This window comes from Pezoporus occidentalis, unplaced genomic scaffold (genome assembly GCF_034315485.1).
Source record: "Pezoporus occidentalis ecotype Australia unplaced genomic scaffold, CSIRO_AGI_Poc_V1 ctg25, whole genome shotgun sequence".
Classification (NCBI taxonomy): domain Eukaryota; kingdom Metazoa; phylum Chordata; class Aves; order Psittaciformes; family Psittacidae; genus Pezoporus; species Pezoporus occidentalis.
Window position 1 is genome coordinate 6,297,853 of NW_026914394.1, and position 16,852 is coordinate 6,314,704.

The 16,852-nt window shown below is 42.4% G+C and overlaps 1 protein-coding gene across 12 annotated transcripts in view; it reads right to left on the reverse strand.

Annotated features, from left to right (window-relative positions):
• Positions 1-16,852, reverse strand: part of DAB1 (DAB adaptor protein 1) — a 479,582-nt gene that overhangs the window by 42,624 nt on the left and 420,106 nt on the right. For all 12 annotated transcript variants that reach the window (XM_062623134.1, XM_062623133.1, XM_062623137.1 and 9 more), the window contains one exon: positions 417-548. In XM_062623134.1, the coding sequence (XP_062479118.1) occupies positions 417-548 (132 nt within the window). The remainder of the gene's footprint in view (positions 1-416; positions 549-16,852) is intronic.

Consider the following 16,852-nt stretch of genomic DNA (forward strand, 5'->3'; position numbering starts at 1 on the left):
AAAGCATTATGAATACAAAAGGCATATATATGAATATAATGGAGTATTTATTAGTGATTTCTCATGCAATGGAAAGAATGTAGATTGTATGCAAAGTAGCTCTCAGGACTCTATCACTTTCTGTTTAAACGAGTATAGGAATATAACCAAGCTCAGCTGTATCCAGTCAAGTTTAGTTAGAAAGGAGAACAACAACTAACTATAAATAGTACATCATCAAAAATCAGAAACAGAGAAACACATTCCCTTTTCCCCAAGCTGGTTTCATTAAGTTGGCATTTAACATCTAAGCAGTCACTTGTGATAAGCGTAGCACAATCAGAAGCAACCCAAGATTGGCCTCTTGAACACCTTCTTATGAACAGAGCCTTTCTCTTGGGTTACACTGTAGAAAAGGACAGTGATCTGATACTTACTGCCTGGGCTGTTTTTATTGCCACAAATCTATGATTTCCCTCCTTTCCACACACATATCCAAACGCTCGATGGTCTGTGATATCCTTTGCGATGTATGAAATTTCATGAACTGCATGGTGGTGCTGTAGTAGCTATTAAAAAAACACAGTAAGAGACATCCATCAAAATATTCCATTAAAAGGCTGTATAATTCCACTTTCACCAGTGCTTCACCTGGATCCCAATGCATCTATGGAATTAAAACAAGCAAACACATCCTGGTATCAGAATCAATTAATACCTGAATTCCTTAAACCTATTCTCTTTTTAAAACCTAGCCAAACTTGGTTTGCTTTAATAACTTGACTAAAGCCTCAGCTGAGGACTTTTTGGTATCTTTTGGTGAGCTATAATTCAACAGAAAATATCATGTTACTTAGTTGCTACCTACATAGCATCCTAGGTAGAGAATCAGTATCTGTAGGTATACATAAGAAGCAGCAGCAGCTACCTGTAGCTTCATATAGGGTGACTCAGGACAGGCTGAGCTTTAGGGGCTGCAGAGCTAGAGCTATACAACTTGCCTAAGGATTGGCACCAGACTTGCTTTATCTCTGTAACCCTCAGCATCACCCAGCGAGTGATACTTCATTTAAAGCAATAACAGAACTCCAAAAAATGTACTTTTCCCAGAAAACGAGGGGAAATTGACTGAAATCAATGCTGAATGCAAAAGTTCACATTTTATTTAAAAATCCCACTTTGGTTAACTGTCACAATAAAAAGACTCAATTTTGTTTAAAATAGATGAGTAAAGCTCTCTCCAGAGCCAGGACATGAATCTGAGGCTCATACAAGCATGCCTTGGAGTGCCAGAATCTTTATCACTTTGGCTTAAACAGTATTTTATTACCAAAGTAATACTTAAGTATTTCCACTTAGAATAATGTCCTTGAGAAGTTTATCTAAACCAATCTATTAGCTTCCATTTCTACCTTCTGATATATTGACTTGCTCGCATATCATCTAGGGATAATGCTATTTCTGAGAGGAGGCGAAGCCTCACAAAGGAGTCTTTTGAGGTCCAGCTTCCTGCTGGGTTTGAGAAAAGCACATTTTGAAAATCAGCATGGGATCGAGGCAATCTCTAAACAACCTGGTATTTTTAGGGCTTAAAAGAAAACATTTTAATATGCAAACCCACAGAGGATGCGTGTGTGTAGAAGCAAAAAGGCTGAACGCATGCAGGGCAAGTGACAAGTGATGAGGCTTCTGTAGAGCATGGACCAAAATCTAACAGGAGAGGCAGCATGCATGAGACAAATGACTACGTATAAAACAAAAGACTGGGCATATTTCATTCTCATTTTGCACTAAACGGCTCCTAACGTCCCAAGATCAAGATTGCTTGCTTGAAGGAAAATGGAACTGTTGCCATAGACTTCAAGCTGAACGTGGCTAGAGCTGAAGGTGCACTTCAGGCTCTACTAACGCGTTAGGCGTTTATAATTAATGATGGGATCTTACTTAGATAACACAGGGATATTGATTTATTAGGTTTTTCTGAAAACCAAGTTGCATGCTATCTGTTACAATGAAATGAAATGTTCCCATCTCTCTATTCTGCATATGACAAGGGACTTTATCTCTGGCTCCTATTAAATCAAAGTGCTTTGACGTCACCTTATTGATTGCTAGGCAGCGGTTTGCACTGAAATTAAACTGTGATCAGATTCCTTCCTCATGGAATTAGATCTGAAGATCGCTCTACCATGGAAAAGTATCACCCGCAATGTAAGACAGCAGATGGGGACACTCCAATTTATTTGGGAACCCTCATTAACCATTCGAAAATCATTACATTTTTAACGGTTGTGATATTTTACATACTGTATCAATGGAAGTACAAATTAAGTAAAGGTGACTGCAACATTATCCTTTCACATCTTTTACTGTATGGAGTGCTTAGCAAGAGCTTACTGGCTTGGAACATACACATGAAATGCAATGTAGCATATACACATCTCTACTCCAACGTAGATATAAACACTCCTTTAAACCTGCGTTTTCATAGCCCTCAAGTCATCTAATGTCTGTTTTTACATATGCCAATAATTATTATTCCACAAGGGCCTAATTCTTTGCAAAGCAGAAATAAGACTCCTGTTGCAGTCAGTAGACAGGTTTACCACTGTACAGTGCAAGATCAAAACTCCATCCTTTCTGTAAATCTTTCTTTTGAGGATGCAGCCTGCCTAGTACCCTGCCCAGCCCTTCACAGCAGTGAGATGTGCACCAGGGTGGAGGACGGCACAAGGAGAAACACCATGTCATCCAGCCACCCAGCACAGACTTAACAACTGAGGCCACCTATAAACACATGCTCTTTGCATGTTTTGATTAGATTTATGGCTCATTACGTACATTAATCTGTCCTGTAAAATGAGGCCAACCAATAGAAATGTCATTTTTATCCCTCAGTTTGTAACTGCTCACATGTAGCCACCCCCCTGATACTTGGTATGAGCAGTCCTGAAAGGAGATGAAACAAAAGCCACGCAAAACTGCTTGCAAGAATGCTGGAGAAGGACTTTTTACAAGGTCCTGTAGGGACTCGACAAGGGGAATGGCTTTAACCTGAGAGAGGGGAGACTGAGATGAGCTCTTAGGCAGAAGCTCTTCCCTGGGAGGGTGCTGAGGCGCTGGCACAGGGTGCCCAGAGAAGCTGTGGCTGCCCCATCCCTGGCAGTGTTCAAGGCCAGGTTGGACACAGGGGCTTGGAGCAAGCTGCTCTAGTGGAAGGGGTCCCTGCCTATGGCAGGGGGTTGGAACTGGATGAGCTTTAAGGTCCCTTCCAACCCAAACCGTTCTGGGATTCCACGATATCATTCTGTGGGTAGCAGAACTGCTGCTCAGTTACACAGTTACTACTCACAAGCTGACCTGCCTCGCTTTCTCCCCAGCCTCTTTCAGTTATTTATTCTTTTCTTAGTATGTTCAAGGTTTTAGCATGACCTAATCCTGTCCCCAGTGAGCCAGAAGCACATAAAGGAATTACTTCATAACTCAGGGATGTTTACAACACCCCTGTATGCCCATGCTGATGGACTGCATCACACACCAGTTGATGTTTTTACTGTATCTTTGCTCAGCGCTGCTACAAGCCAGTCACCAATTCATAATTATAGAGAAGACTTAATTTGTACGATGGTTCAATACAGTCAATTAAATATTGCATGGATTGGGAAGTAATTTAACATTTAAGCTTCAGTTGCTTAAAAAATACACTGTACACAGCCTCAAAATTATTTTAAGTCTCCTGTGACTTTATTCACTGTCGCAGGCATAGAATCATAGAACAGTTAGGGTTGGAAAGGACCTTAAGATCATTCAGTTCCAACCCCCCTGCCATGGGCGGGGACACCTCACACTAAACCATATCACTCAAGGCTCTGTCCAACCTGGCCTTGAACACTGCCAGGGATGGAGCATTCACAGCTTCCCTGGGCAACCCATTCCAGTGCCTCACCACCCTCACAGTAAAGAACTTCTTCCTTATATCCAATATAAACTTCCCCTGTTTAATCAAGGATTTTAGATGAAAGATAAGGTCTCAGAAAAGGGTAACTAAGACCATCTCTGTCATAAACATGATGTAATGATTCTGTTTTATTCACACACTATAAAGCTTTTTTTTTGGTGTTAACTTAAAGAAGTCCAAAACACCCACCTCCACCAAGACGTCTTCCCCCTTCCCCTTAAGTTACTCCAATCTCTCCCATTAGCCATTATTTTCTCCGTTCTATCCCCTGCTTCTCCTTTCCCCCACGTTGCTCCCTGTACATTGCACTGAATTGATTTAGCTGACTGAGATCCGTGGCATTTCCAATTTCCCTTGGGCTGCTTGGCACCTATCATAAATTACCTAGCATATCACCCCTTATCCTCATCTTGCCCCTTTATTTCCATGCTGTAGCCTCCAGTGCCACTAAATCAATTAAGTCAAGCAATTAGGTACTTGGAGGGTCTCGCAACCATTTCACATGTGTGAGTTAGATGGCATGAGAAAGTCACTGCTGCACTATCGCCATTTCCCTTTTAATGAGGTTGTCTATTTAGTGGAGCCTGGGGCACAGTGTTAAGAGCCACAACAAAAAATATCCTGCAAGCTGCAAAGCCTCTTGTAAAAGCTGCCCCCCTGAACGCAGGAAGCGTGTACCATTCAATGTTATATCCATAAGCACAAACTGAAAATGAACATGAGCCGGCTTCAGTGTGCGCTTGCAGCCCAGAAAGCCAACAGTACCCTGGGCTGCATCAAAAGGAGCGTGACCAGCAGGTCGAAGGAGGTGATCCTGCCCCTCTACTCTGCTCTTGTGAGACCTCACCTGGAGCATTGTGTGCAGTTCTGGTGTCCTCAACATAAAAAGGACATGGAACTGTTGGAACAAGTCCAGAGGAGGCCACGAGGATGAGCAGGGGACTGGAGCACCTCCAGTATGAAGACAGGCTGAGGAAGTTGGGGCTGTTCAGCCTGGAGAAGAGAAGGCTGCGTGGAGACCTCAGAGCAGCCTTCCAGTATCTGAAGGGGGCCTATAGGGATGCTGGGGAGGGACTCTTCATTAGGGACTGTAGTGATAGGACAAGGGGTAACGGGTTAAAACTTAAACAGGGGAAGTTTAGATTGGATATAAGGAGGAAATTCTTTCCTGTTGGGGTGGTGAGGCACTGGAATGGGTTGCCCAGGGAGGCTGTGAATGCTCCATCCCTGGCAGTGTTCAAGGATGGACGAAGCCTTGGGTGACATGGTTTAGTGTGAGGTGTCCCTGCCCATGGCAGCGGGGTTGGAACTGGATGATCTTAAGGTCCTTTCCAACCCTAACCCTCCCCAGCATCCCTGTAGGCCCCCTTCAGATACTGGAAGGCTGCTATGAGGTCTCCACGCAGCCTTCTCTTCTCCAGGCTGAACAGCCCCAGCTTTCTCAGCCTGTCTTCATACAGGAGGTGCTCCAGTCCCCTGATCATCCTCGTGGCCTCCTCTGGACTTGTTCCAACAGGTCCATGTCCTTTTTATGTTGAGGACACCAGAACTGCACACAATGCTCCAGGTGAGGTCTCACAAGAACAGAGTAGAGGGGCAGGAAAAGAGAACAAGCTTAGCAAGCCAGAAATACACAGAGCATTATTTACTAGGATGCATTAAGTGGAAACAATGAATTGTAAAACACATGAGTGGTTCTGAGATTAATTTACCTCCTTGCTGCAAGAACTGCTGGAGTGGTGCAGATGCGCAGCCAGCTCCCTTACTACACCTAGGAGGCTGCTGCGTACCTCAATGGTGCTTCAAGGTGTTCATGCTACAGCACTTTGTGAACTGTTCTTCATGTCCATTTCCTTACAATTCCTGTTTGTTTTAGCTGAGATTTGCAGGGATCATGGGGACAACAACTGGTCACAAGCATTTTTCTAATTGCTTATGTTTGTGCTGCAATGCTTCTCCTCTGTTTCGCTAAATGCACTTTGTAGAGGTGGTCTGGAGCTGCTCATCTCCATCATAAACCCCCAAAGCCAAACAGACACTTGAGGGGCAGACGTGAAACACCTCAGTTCTCTCCATCTGCAGATTCAAATCCCAGACCTGTCAAGTTTTATGACTTTAAGGCAAGGATGGGAGCAGTCCCCTGTATGGAGACACTAAAAAACCCCCACCCAAAAACCCACTTGGCTGGCATGGATTTTTTTCCTGGTACCCGTTAATGGCGCATGGATACCTGTTAAAAGCAGTTGTGAACCGTTCAACTGCCTTTCCCCCTAGAGACAAGTGTGTTTCAATGGGACCATGTACAGGCAACCTGGGGAAAAACTCAACCATTTCAAATGTGAATGAAATGGAAAATGACTCAGTAAATCGTATCTGCACCACAAACATCCCATGTTGTTTTCTAGAACTTAGCATTTGGGTGGCAAGGCATCAGCCTCCTGAGATGCGTAGGATGAGCAGATGACGGGGAAAAAGCAACAAGCCTTCCCCTACCACTGCAAACCTTTCCAGTTTAATGTGAAATAGCAAAGAGGACACAGCTTGGTGCATTCCAGAGCTACAGTTACCGACAAGCTCCAAACTCCCTGCAAATTACTCCTGGTCACAGCACAGAGCAACTGAGAGCAGGGGTGGCGACAGAGCTCACCCACCCAAAAAGCCAATTGCTCCCCCAGTGCTGGCAGTGCATTCACCCACAGCCTTTCCCTGCCTCCTGAGCACTTGATGCAGTATGAAAACATTTCACTGGTGTTGTGGGTGTTGTTAAAGTGTAAATGAAGACACAGAAGTTGCAGGTTGCTGTCAGAGGCAGCTAAATCCAACCTGATAAGGCTTGGAAACACACCTAGGGATTTTATCACTGCTGTTGGTTTCTCTATCAGTCACACGCTTGGTGTTACTGCTGCAGCATCCTCTGCCTCCGCTTAGCAGATGCTCTTCAGGATCCTTCCTCTCTCCTATTATTTTGGCCCATTTTCCAAAGATGAATACAGAAATCTGTTGGGATTTTGCTCCAATTGGTCAGAGAGGCAAGAGGGAAATAGTTCACCCAGGCCATAGGACATAAAATGGGACGTTTGAGGAAAGGAGGTAGAATAGCACTCGAGAGAAACAGCGTTAGAAACTGTATGTCTAAACAAAAGGTAAATAGGAAACAACGTATTTCTAATCTGACAGTCCTTTCCTACCATGATGAGTAGTCTAGTTGCATGTCTATGAGAAGAGAAGCAGAACAAACAATATATGACAGACCACAGTAATTTGGCTTAAACGTGGTAGTGGTTGGTGTGGGGAAACACTTGATAGACCATAAAATCTGTCATATAAACATTTAGTATAACACATGGAAAATTACATCGAGTTTGATCTAGAAAAGGAAGGCAGCAGTACAGTTTAAGCTTAGCAAACTATCAAAATACTGAATTCCTACCAGCAAGAAGTCTTGGAACAAAGTATTAATGCATTTAGCTTTCAAAAACTAATGTCATATATGAATACCTGAAAAACAAAAGCCACTAGAAACCTCTTGCTGTTCTGAAGACTGCAGTATTTTGAGGCATTTCCAAGAGGCACTGGCCATTTTTGAGGCACTGGACAAGATGAGCAGCTTTGATCATAAAGGTATAAAATGAACATGCTACCATGCAGGGAGAAATGAACCCTTCCACTGAAGGAGACTGAAGAGGTGCATCATCCTACACAGCCAAAATGAATGGTCCAGCCCACAACCCTTTTGACCCAAAGCCACTCATGGAGTTTGGCCTAAGCAGCAGGTTATGGACTTCCCATCTGCAAAAAGCCCCCAAGATTAGGAGTAGAAAAGGAATGTGTAACCTCTGGAGTGTCCTCCAAGCCTGAAGGGACTTCTCAGATGGCAGCCTTTAAGCATGTCTTCACAAAGAGAAGCAAATAAATCCATCTAATCCCCATGCTTCCTCGATGCACACTGATTTTGCAAACAATAACCTAAAGAAAGACTTTTCCAAGCGCCAACTTCCAAAAGGCATTTCAGCACACAAGCTTTGCAATAAAAACACTTGGCACAAAAAGCACTCTTTCAGATTACATGCAGATCAAAGCTTGGCCTGTGTATCACAGAGGGGCACGTAAAATATGGTGCTGATAAAGAAAAGAATCAAAACAGATTTAGCCCCAGTCATCACAGACTCTGTCCCTCCAGGGGGTCAGCAGTCTGGCTGTGACACAGCCAAGCGCCCAAAAGATGTGTAAATTTAATTTCCTCTTAATAACAATACTAATAATACACTCTAAAGAGCCATTCTCTTCCTGCAACCAAGGAGACTGGAGCAAAAACCAGATTATGTGACTTCCCAAGCTTACACGGCAATGGGCAGCTGAGTCAGGAAGGACAATCACATGTGTAAGATTAAGCATCGTCAAGTGAGCTCGACTAAGCTCAATCTGTACGCTCCAATTCATCCTACACCAGGGCAAGCACTTTGCAGAAGTAACCCAGGTAGACACCTGTTTGGTTGGACTCAGGAAGATGGCTTAAAAGGGAACTTCAGCCTCAGCTAAAATCTGAATTAATCCCTACCATTTCCTTTGCTCGATGAAAAACTATCCTGCTACTGCCTGTGTCTTACCCAGGGAGCAAGAGCAGCAAACTGCTAAGAGAGGAAACATGAGTGTCCTTGTTTGTGCCTCACGTGATGGGCACGTACAGTGGCACTCTCAACTCACCTGGACTTGTCCTCACTCGAGACCTCTGGCATACACCAGCAGTCAGTTAAGGGACAGGGACTTAACTCTGCCAGCACAGCAGTCTAATTGTGATGGATGGATCTATGATATTAAGCTAGCTGGGTGTTCCAAGAACCTAATTTGTGCTACAAGAACACCACTAAGGTAATAAACTTCTGTCTGGCTCTCATAATTTGTAATAATGTCTGACAAAGACCAGATATGAATTTAGTTATTGTTCATTGTCTTAGGAGGCAAATGCTAAGCTGCTCATGCAGAAGATCCATTTCTTAGATATATGAACTTGGAAAGGAGCAAACCAAAACTGGAACGCACACATGGTCAATTTTGTATCTTCACTTCAAAAGCTTTTTGGTTTTTTATTGCACCAGGAATGAAAATAGCCAGCTAAATCTAACCCCCTTGTCCAATTACTATTAATCCCAAGTTATATTTTAAACATGCACTTGCAAATATTGTTCCAGGACAAAGAAAATCCTAAAGGGCAAGGAAACATTTTCACAGAGCTTTGGAAAAACAGATGTGCTACACTAAAGCTGTGATGTTGGACCTCCCATGAATCTTGTACTATTTTCTTATTGTTTCTGCAACAGACACAGTCATTGTTCTATCAGGACGGTTAAAACAAAGAAGGATTTGCACAGCCACACCAAGAAGCATCCAACCTGAGCCTTGATACCAAAGTCAATAGCCCCGGTAGGCCACAATCAGCTCAGTAATTAATGTGGCCCTACAATGCAACTATATGGGACTACCTGTAGACTACAACACACTGATTTACTATATACCTGATTATAAATACACTGATTTACCATTTCACTATTTTGACATGGTGCACAAGTAACAATTCTTGCCTATAAGGAGAGTATTTCATTCTCTGGGATGGCAGCTCCCCAGTGGCATCTGAGTGCATCCCCCCTTAGCACCCACCTCATCACCTTCTGCAAAAGGGTCAATAGATCAAAATGGCCATAAATATGCCAATATTGCCCCCTACTCTCAAGCCAAAGCTTGCATACAGCCTCAGGATAGCACCTCTGACCATGCCTTGCATTTTTTCCTGATATACTCTGAAGTTTGCAAGAGTCTTAACTGATTAAATCCTGAATTTGAAGGAGCACAGCATTCAGTGATGAGACAGTCAATTTTACAGTATCACTGAACCTCTCCGTATTTTTTATTGCATTCATACATACAGACTGTGAATGCCTTTTGAGAAGCCTTTACTTTGACAAGGTTCTTTTTACCTTCACACCAATATTCTTCACCTCCTGAAATGCTTTTGATTTAAATGAATGGCACGAGAAATACCATCTCGAAACTCCTAGCAGCTTTGGAGATAATTTTGGGCTTTAACTATCTCAGATCTTAACTGCTTCGGATGCAGAAAGCATTATGACCCACCTTCCCCTTATAGCCTGTGATCTGAAAAGCTCATCACGAAACCCAGCCTCTGATTCTCCTGATGCAAACCCTATAAAGCAGAGCTTGCAAAGATCACAAAAATCCCAGGCATACTGGCAATACTCAAATTTAAGTTGCCCTGGAAAGTCATCAAACAGCAACTTTCTTTAACCTTAGATCTACTTCCATAACATTCCAAACTTTGCTGGAAAAGGGGAAAAAGGACAAGAGGGATTTATTTTATGCTTATCTGTCTCCCTGATTCTCATACCAATTTTAATAAGACTTTAAAGGGGGTGAGAGAAAGCACATGGACAGAGAGGAATAAGAAAAGGACTCTGAATTCACAAACTGTGTAGAACCAGTATGTCATGTTCATGAGCCAACTGAAAATGAAAGCACAGAGGTTGAGAAGTTCACATGACACAACGTTTTATATCTTTCAGATACAAAAAGGATTTCATGAGCAGAAATAAACCAAAGCACACAGGCAAGAAATCCTGTGCTCCACAATGACAGATTGGTTTCAGGCGGCACAGCAAAGAATTGGACAAAACTGACTCAGCCCAACTCTTCATGTCTAATGGCTTAATTTCCAGTAGCCAACATACAAACACACAGGTCCAGATAAAGGAGCATCCTGAAATGTTTCCTACCACAGGCATCTGTTTGCTTATGAGAAACACTTGGAACAGTATCACTACCTACCTATCCTGGTCATAAAGACCACGCCAGTTTATTTTCAGTCTTCCTCCAGAAAAAGATAGGAAACCTTTTCCTTTGAGTTACAGTTGCATGCAAAAATGAACTTCAGATAATCCCATACATGCGCCATTCCTTCATTTGCTCATGTCCCACAACAGACACTTCACCTAGGATATAATGCAACTACACGCTCATCTTAGGTCGGTGTCACACAGGGTCTGCCGTTCAGAAAAGCTCTCAAGCAGTGCTGCCCTCACCTTATACCTAAATGCACAGAGAAAAGCCTTTCCTAGCTCTGATGCATGGATGCTGGCTTGTTTTCTACTACTCATTCCTTTAGTTCTCCCCCACCCTTTGCAACTTCTGTGCACAGCATGGATTCTACTTCTCTTAATCAAAACTGAACGTCCTCATTACTTCACTTTCAGCACTGCTCAGCGCTAAGCTTTATGCATGCACAGGTTACACTCACGTGCTTTACTCTTCACAATACTTCCATACTCCTGTAGCATTTGGCTAATTAAAGATACACCAGAAGGCTATAAAACCTTCGACAAACCGACTCAGCCTTTATAAAAGCAAGGACACTATCAAAAAAATTGGATTCAGATCCATGTTTTGACTATCTAAAAAGAAGAAGAAAAAACATACTCGGAGCCATATGCAGTATTTTCAGCTACCCAGTTTTCTCATTCACTTTAAATGTCAAGGCACTCAAACTAATTAGTGCACTGCCTCACCTATTTCACAATGCTCCCTTTAAAGTCTGCAGGAACGTTGCTGCTGCTTCGCTGCGAGTACAATGATGCAGAGTTAGGACAGGAACCACAAAGAATTAAGAAATGTTAACAGCAGAGATAGGTAGAGTCCATTAAATGCTGCTTATTTGCTAGAGAAGTGCTATAATTTAGGGACACAGTAGGCACTGCTGTAACTCCACGATTACTACCAGGTGCTGGGTAGCACAACAGGAGATGCTGTTCCAGCCCTTAGGCCCTGTGACACATGGTTGCCTGCATGCTGAGCATACAGTGCATAAACCAGAAAGGTTATGAATACAATTATCTCATTTAGAAAGACAACTTTGATGCACAGTTATTTATATATTAAGCAAAGATCTATCGGTATCTGAAATGTATTACTTATTCAACTGAAAAACAGGGATAAAAACAGAGATTTGTGCTTCATAACTGTTGACAAGAGCATCCAGTGGCAACCACTGTCCTTCCTCTTCTCCTTCCACGGGGCCACTTACTACATAAACTAAATGGAAGAAAAGACATTTACCTGTCCCCCTGGACCATCAGATTGAACAAAGGTCTTGCCAACTACCCTGTGAACACAAACGCGTTCCTGAGGGCAGAACATCATCCAAATCAAAACTGATTTTACTGCTAAGAGACCTATCACCATCGTCCTGCAAACTCCAGGTAACTTTAACATTAAACCTTCTGTAGTTTCCCTCTCCCACTACACTGACAGTGAAGGTCATCCGTTTCCCTTGCATGTGACCCCAGCAACAGAGGAGGTTTAACAGCCTACAAGTTAGCACAGGAATTCAGGAGCATCATCGGTAGTATTGCTATTACCAGGGCAAATGGCAAACTGCAGAGCAGCCTACCAGCTAAAATGCACTGAATAGGAAGGAAAATCACCAGCACACCAGGGGTGGAATGCTTCTCAGCCATCTCCAAGCACAAGGAACAGCACATTTCAATGGGGGATGTAACCTTCTGTTACAGCACCCGCTGAAGGTCCCCCACTGTTCTCCAGGGAGGTTTCAGCACATCTCAGCTGCCTGCACTGTTATTATGTCAGCATTTTTCTTGCTAAAACCTTTCCCAAGCAGTTTGAAATCCAGCCATTACTATTCTGCGTGTCCTGAAAACAGACCTGAAATTTGCTTCTAGTGTGTAATGCACTAACTTAGCTTAAAAACAGCAGTACTTGCAAGCAACTCCCCCATCCCAAGCAACTCGGTATTTTAGGTGCTCTCATCCAAGACAAAGTTGCAGCTGGAGAAAAGGAACATGGCTCCGCTGGAGTCAGTGGGACTACAATGTGGCTTTCATATCTTAATTTCTAAATATGAATCACAAAACATACTGATTTTAGGCAAAGACCCCCAGTATAACTCTACACTTTGAGTTTTCTACCTTGGGACAATAACTCATTGGAGGGATACAGTGCAGCTCTACTATTTAACAGCATCCAGAACAACAAGTATTTTTATAACCAAAAGCTGACTATCAACTTTTTAGTGCAATTCACCCCAAATTCTGTTTAAGCATACCAAACATTATAAATAGACAAAAATCACATAGTAATTTTCACTACAACGGCTCTACAGACAGACACCCACCCCATACGCAATGGAGGCTAAACGGTAACTAGGAATATGCGCCTAGTGAGATTCCCCATACAGTAACACAGAATGCATTCAGTGGTATTTAAATCCATCCTGGGGTGCTTGGATTAAACAACAGGAGGCCAGATACAGCCAAATGAGACCAGCACTAAAACAATAAAATCTCATTTTCTGCCTCTTTAAAAGCAATCAAATTTTTACCCTTTTCACACTGAAAAATGCAACTACAACGAAGCCTCACAAATAATTCCAGTTTGGATAAAATGTCTGGAATGGCTTCATTGTATCTTAGTGTCAGAAATATCACAATACTGACTACAAGAAAGCTGAACACAGCTCTAGATCAGAGCATTTCCAGCTGAAAGGAAGGAGAGAAGTATCAGCCTTCCTCTGTATGCCAAGTGTTAGGAGGAAAGACAGAAGGATCAAACCACAGTGCTAGATCTTAAAACCCTCAGACTTCACAACGTGCAAAATCACATCCGAGTTTTGCTTTTGGGTTCTTTTTTCTTCCCACAGTGCCAAAAAAACCCTCTACAAAACATAAGGTTTTTATGATCTTCCTACAGCAAACTGGACGTCTATAAAACATCTCTATGAGCCTGTGGCTATTAAAAATCCCTGTGGAGCATGCTGAACCGTCCAAACTGTCTAGGGCACAGTTTGGAAGGCCAATAAGAAATGAATTACAATAGTCAATAAGGGATGTAATTACTGAAGTAGGTTCTTCTGACATTTACGTTTTGCTAACTCTCAACTGCTGTTTATAAAATGGTATTGTCTCCCTTTTGAAGTGTCAGATGACTATAAATACCTTGTAAGAGTAATAAGCTGGGGTTTTTAAGTCCCTTGCTCTGCTATATCCTAATTAAACATATTTATTGCATACAGAACAGTAAATGCCATGTCTTCCTATTCATATTTACAAGTAGAAAAATGGGAAAGTGTCAAGCAAAAGAGGAAGACGCCCAGTTGACCAGACGGATCTTTTGCAGGCAGAAGCTGTGGACAATGCAATCCAATTCATGTAACGCCTAAGAACGGTCCCAGATGTCACCATTTTCAAAGGAACATGCAAAATTTGACTTTCTCAGTATGTTCTTTATTGTTGTTACTAAGATGTCACTAATGTTTCTATCACTGCAGTCCTTTGAAGTCCACAGCATGGTCCAAGACCCAACACTTCTTACAGAAAGTTCCTATAAATATATAATTTTGATTAAAAAACTTAAAAGGTAATCCTAGAGACTTTATATTTTAATTCCAGTCTTTGAAAGTTATGGGCCCAGTGCCCCTTGGGATATCGCTGAGGTGCATGTCTGCAGTAGCTCATCCTCATAAACCCTCAGGCATGGAGAAATCCTTCACTCACTGCCCTGGTAGATGTCCTCCATCATGGAGGGATCTGAAGGGACCTGCATGAAAATGGACAAAGAATTCCTCCAAAGTGTGATGGGCAGGATAGGGAGAGGCTCAGAGTCGGTTGTTTGAAAACTGAATAAATGAATGTTGAAAGTTGGTACTGTGGAATGGCTCCTTTTAAGTTGATGAACAGTAAAGGCAGCCATGAAGAGTCTAGGAAAACCAAAAAGGAGTAGGGAAATAGGCTGATAAAATACAGAAGGCAGATTCAGCATAGGAATGCAAAGGGAAGTGTGACATGATCAAAAGAATAAGCTGAGACAGCAATCTTGGCAGTCACGATGGATTTCAAAACTAAAAGTCGTATTTGTGAAGGACAAAGGAAAGGATAACGATTGAGACACAAGATGAAGAGAGGCAGGACTGGCTTTTAAACTGTAAGCATGACAATAAATGCTGTATTTCACAGTTAAGAAGTATTCCACAGTTAAGAAGAATCTGCAACATCTGAAGTTACCCTGCATGTGACAATCGAAACCAACCCTGAGTCAAAAAGGCTGCTGAATTTACAGGGCTGAGTAATGGATGATGCTGATTATTTTCCTCAGTGTTCCGAAAGGAGGTCAGAGAAAGACCTGTGGGAGTCAGGATGAGAAGGCCTGGTTTAGCCATGTTAAGCTTGAACTGCTGGCTAAATGTGTATGGAGAGAGCAGGAGAGACAGGTCAAGATTTGAAGAGATGTCAGGGCTGGCATCATTTGGTTTGACACAATAACCAAATTTAAATGTGCGAATGAAGTAACTCTCATAAAAAAGCCTAGCAGGAAGAAAAAGAGATCAAGAACAGCGAGCACCCAGGAAATCCCTGATGGAAACTGCGGGAGCGAGAACGAGAAATTAGACACACAGGGGCAAAATCCAGAGACAAGAGCAATGGAGACCAGGGGGAAGGACTTTGTTCAGATAAGTTAATGATGCTAACAAAGTTTGGTGCCTCAGATCAACCATAGAGAGTCAAGCACCAACTTTAGGAAGAGGAGTTTCAAAGAAATGAAGGGACAAACCCAACCTCTGGGCCTGGAGCTGGAAGGAGCCCCCAGCAGGGACCATTAACAGTCTCCTGGCCAATACTATGCTCTGGCAAGCACAAAAACTCAGTGAACTAATCACATCATCTCTCCTGCTCCCTGCAGAGCGAGTAGAGAGTGGATAAAATTAATCCCTTCTTTTATTTCTATTTTTAAGTATTCAGAGACGCTCGATGATAGAGACTTGACAGTTTGACATTTCATCTGCTCCAGCACATGTGCTTCAAGGAGTAACTACAGATCCATAACCGTACCTCGATTTCTGGTCAGAGATGCCAGAACCAACAGATTTCCAGTAAAGTCAAGGAGTACCCCTGGTACATTTTACATGAGGTATCTTCTGCCAACAGTGAGAATTTTCATCTTGCTAAAATCTCCTTTCAGCCAAGTTTAGCTGTCCTGTTAGCAATCTATCAGCATAATTAACACTATCATTCACATCGAATGGAGGAGAGCAGCAAATCCTGGGGTTATCGGCGCAAACCTGATAACGTCTCAGAACAAGCTCAAAAATGCTTTACAGAAGCGTTGGCAACAACTTTAGAGAAATCTGTGCATTATAAGGTCAAGAGAGCTTCAAGGGTCAGGAAGATGGGCAAGATGTAGGCATCTAAACCACTGGCTGGACTATACGAGAGCCATAACTTTATCTCGCTGCAAGAGAATAATCTGAAGCCAGCAGGATTATAACTCCCCACTACCTCTTTCATTTCTTTGGACATGATGAAAAGATACAGCAGAAGATCAACCACTAGTTCTGTGGCATGAAAAGGCAAATTAATTTGGTTTTGTACAAAACACTACAGGTAAGGTCTGGTTCCCCTTCCATGGAACAAGGAGCTATTATTCACTGAGTAATACCTTCTGAAGGAGGTAAACACTGTTCTCCATGAGAGTCACATAATCCTCCTCGAAGATAACAAAGGTTAGAGTAAGGGATAGATAACAAGAATGAGAATATACAGTCACCATGAAATGTATGTATTTATACATACGTTTTCATTCGTGGATTTCATACTGACAGCCTGAAGAAAATGGCTACAGATAAAATTAATAAAACATGAATAAAACACTGCAACACTTCTATGTAAGACTGTAACCCAACCAGACACTTACAGTCTTCCTAGATATTTCATAATCCCACGGGCTGTGCCCAAGCCCTGTATTTTGATAAATATATGGGTCAACATATCTGAAAAACTAGCCAACCCCTCCAAAGTATATAAGACAACACAAATGGAACTCAGTTTCGGGGTGTTGCAT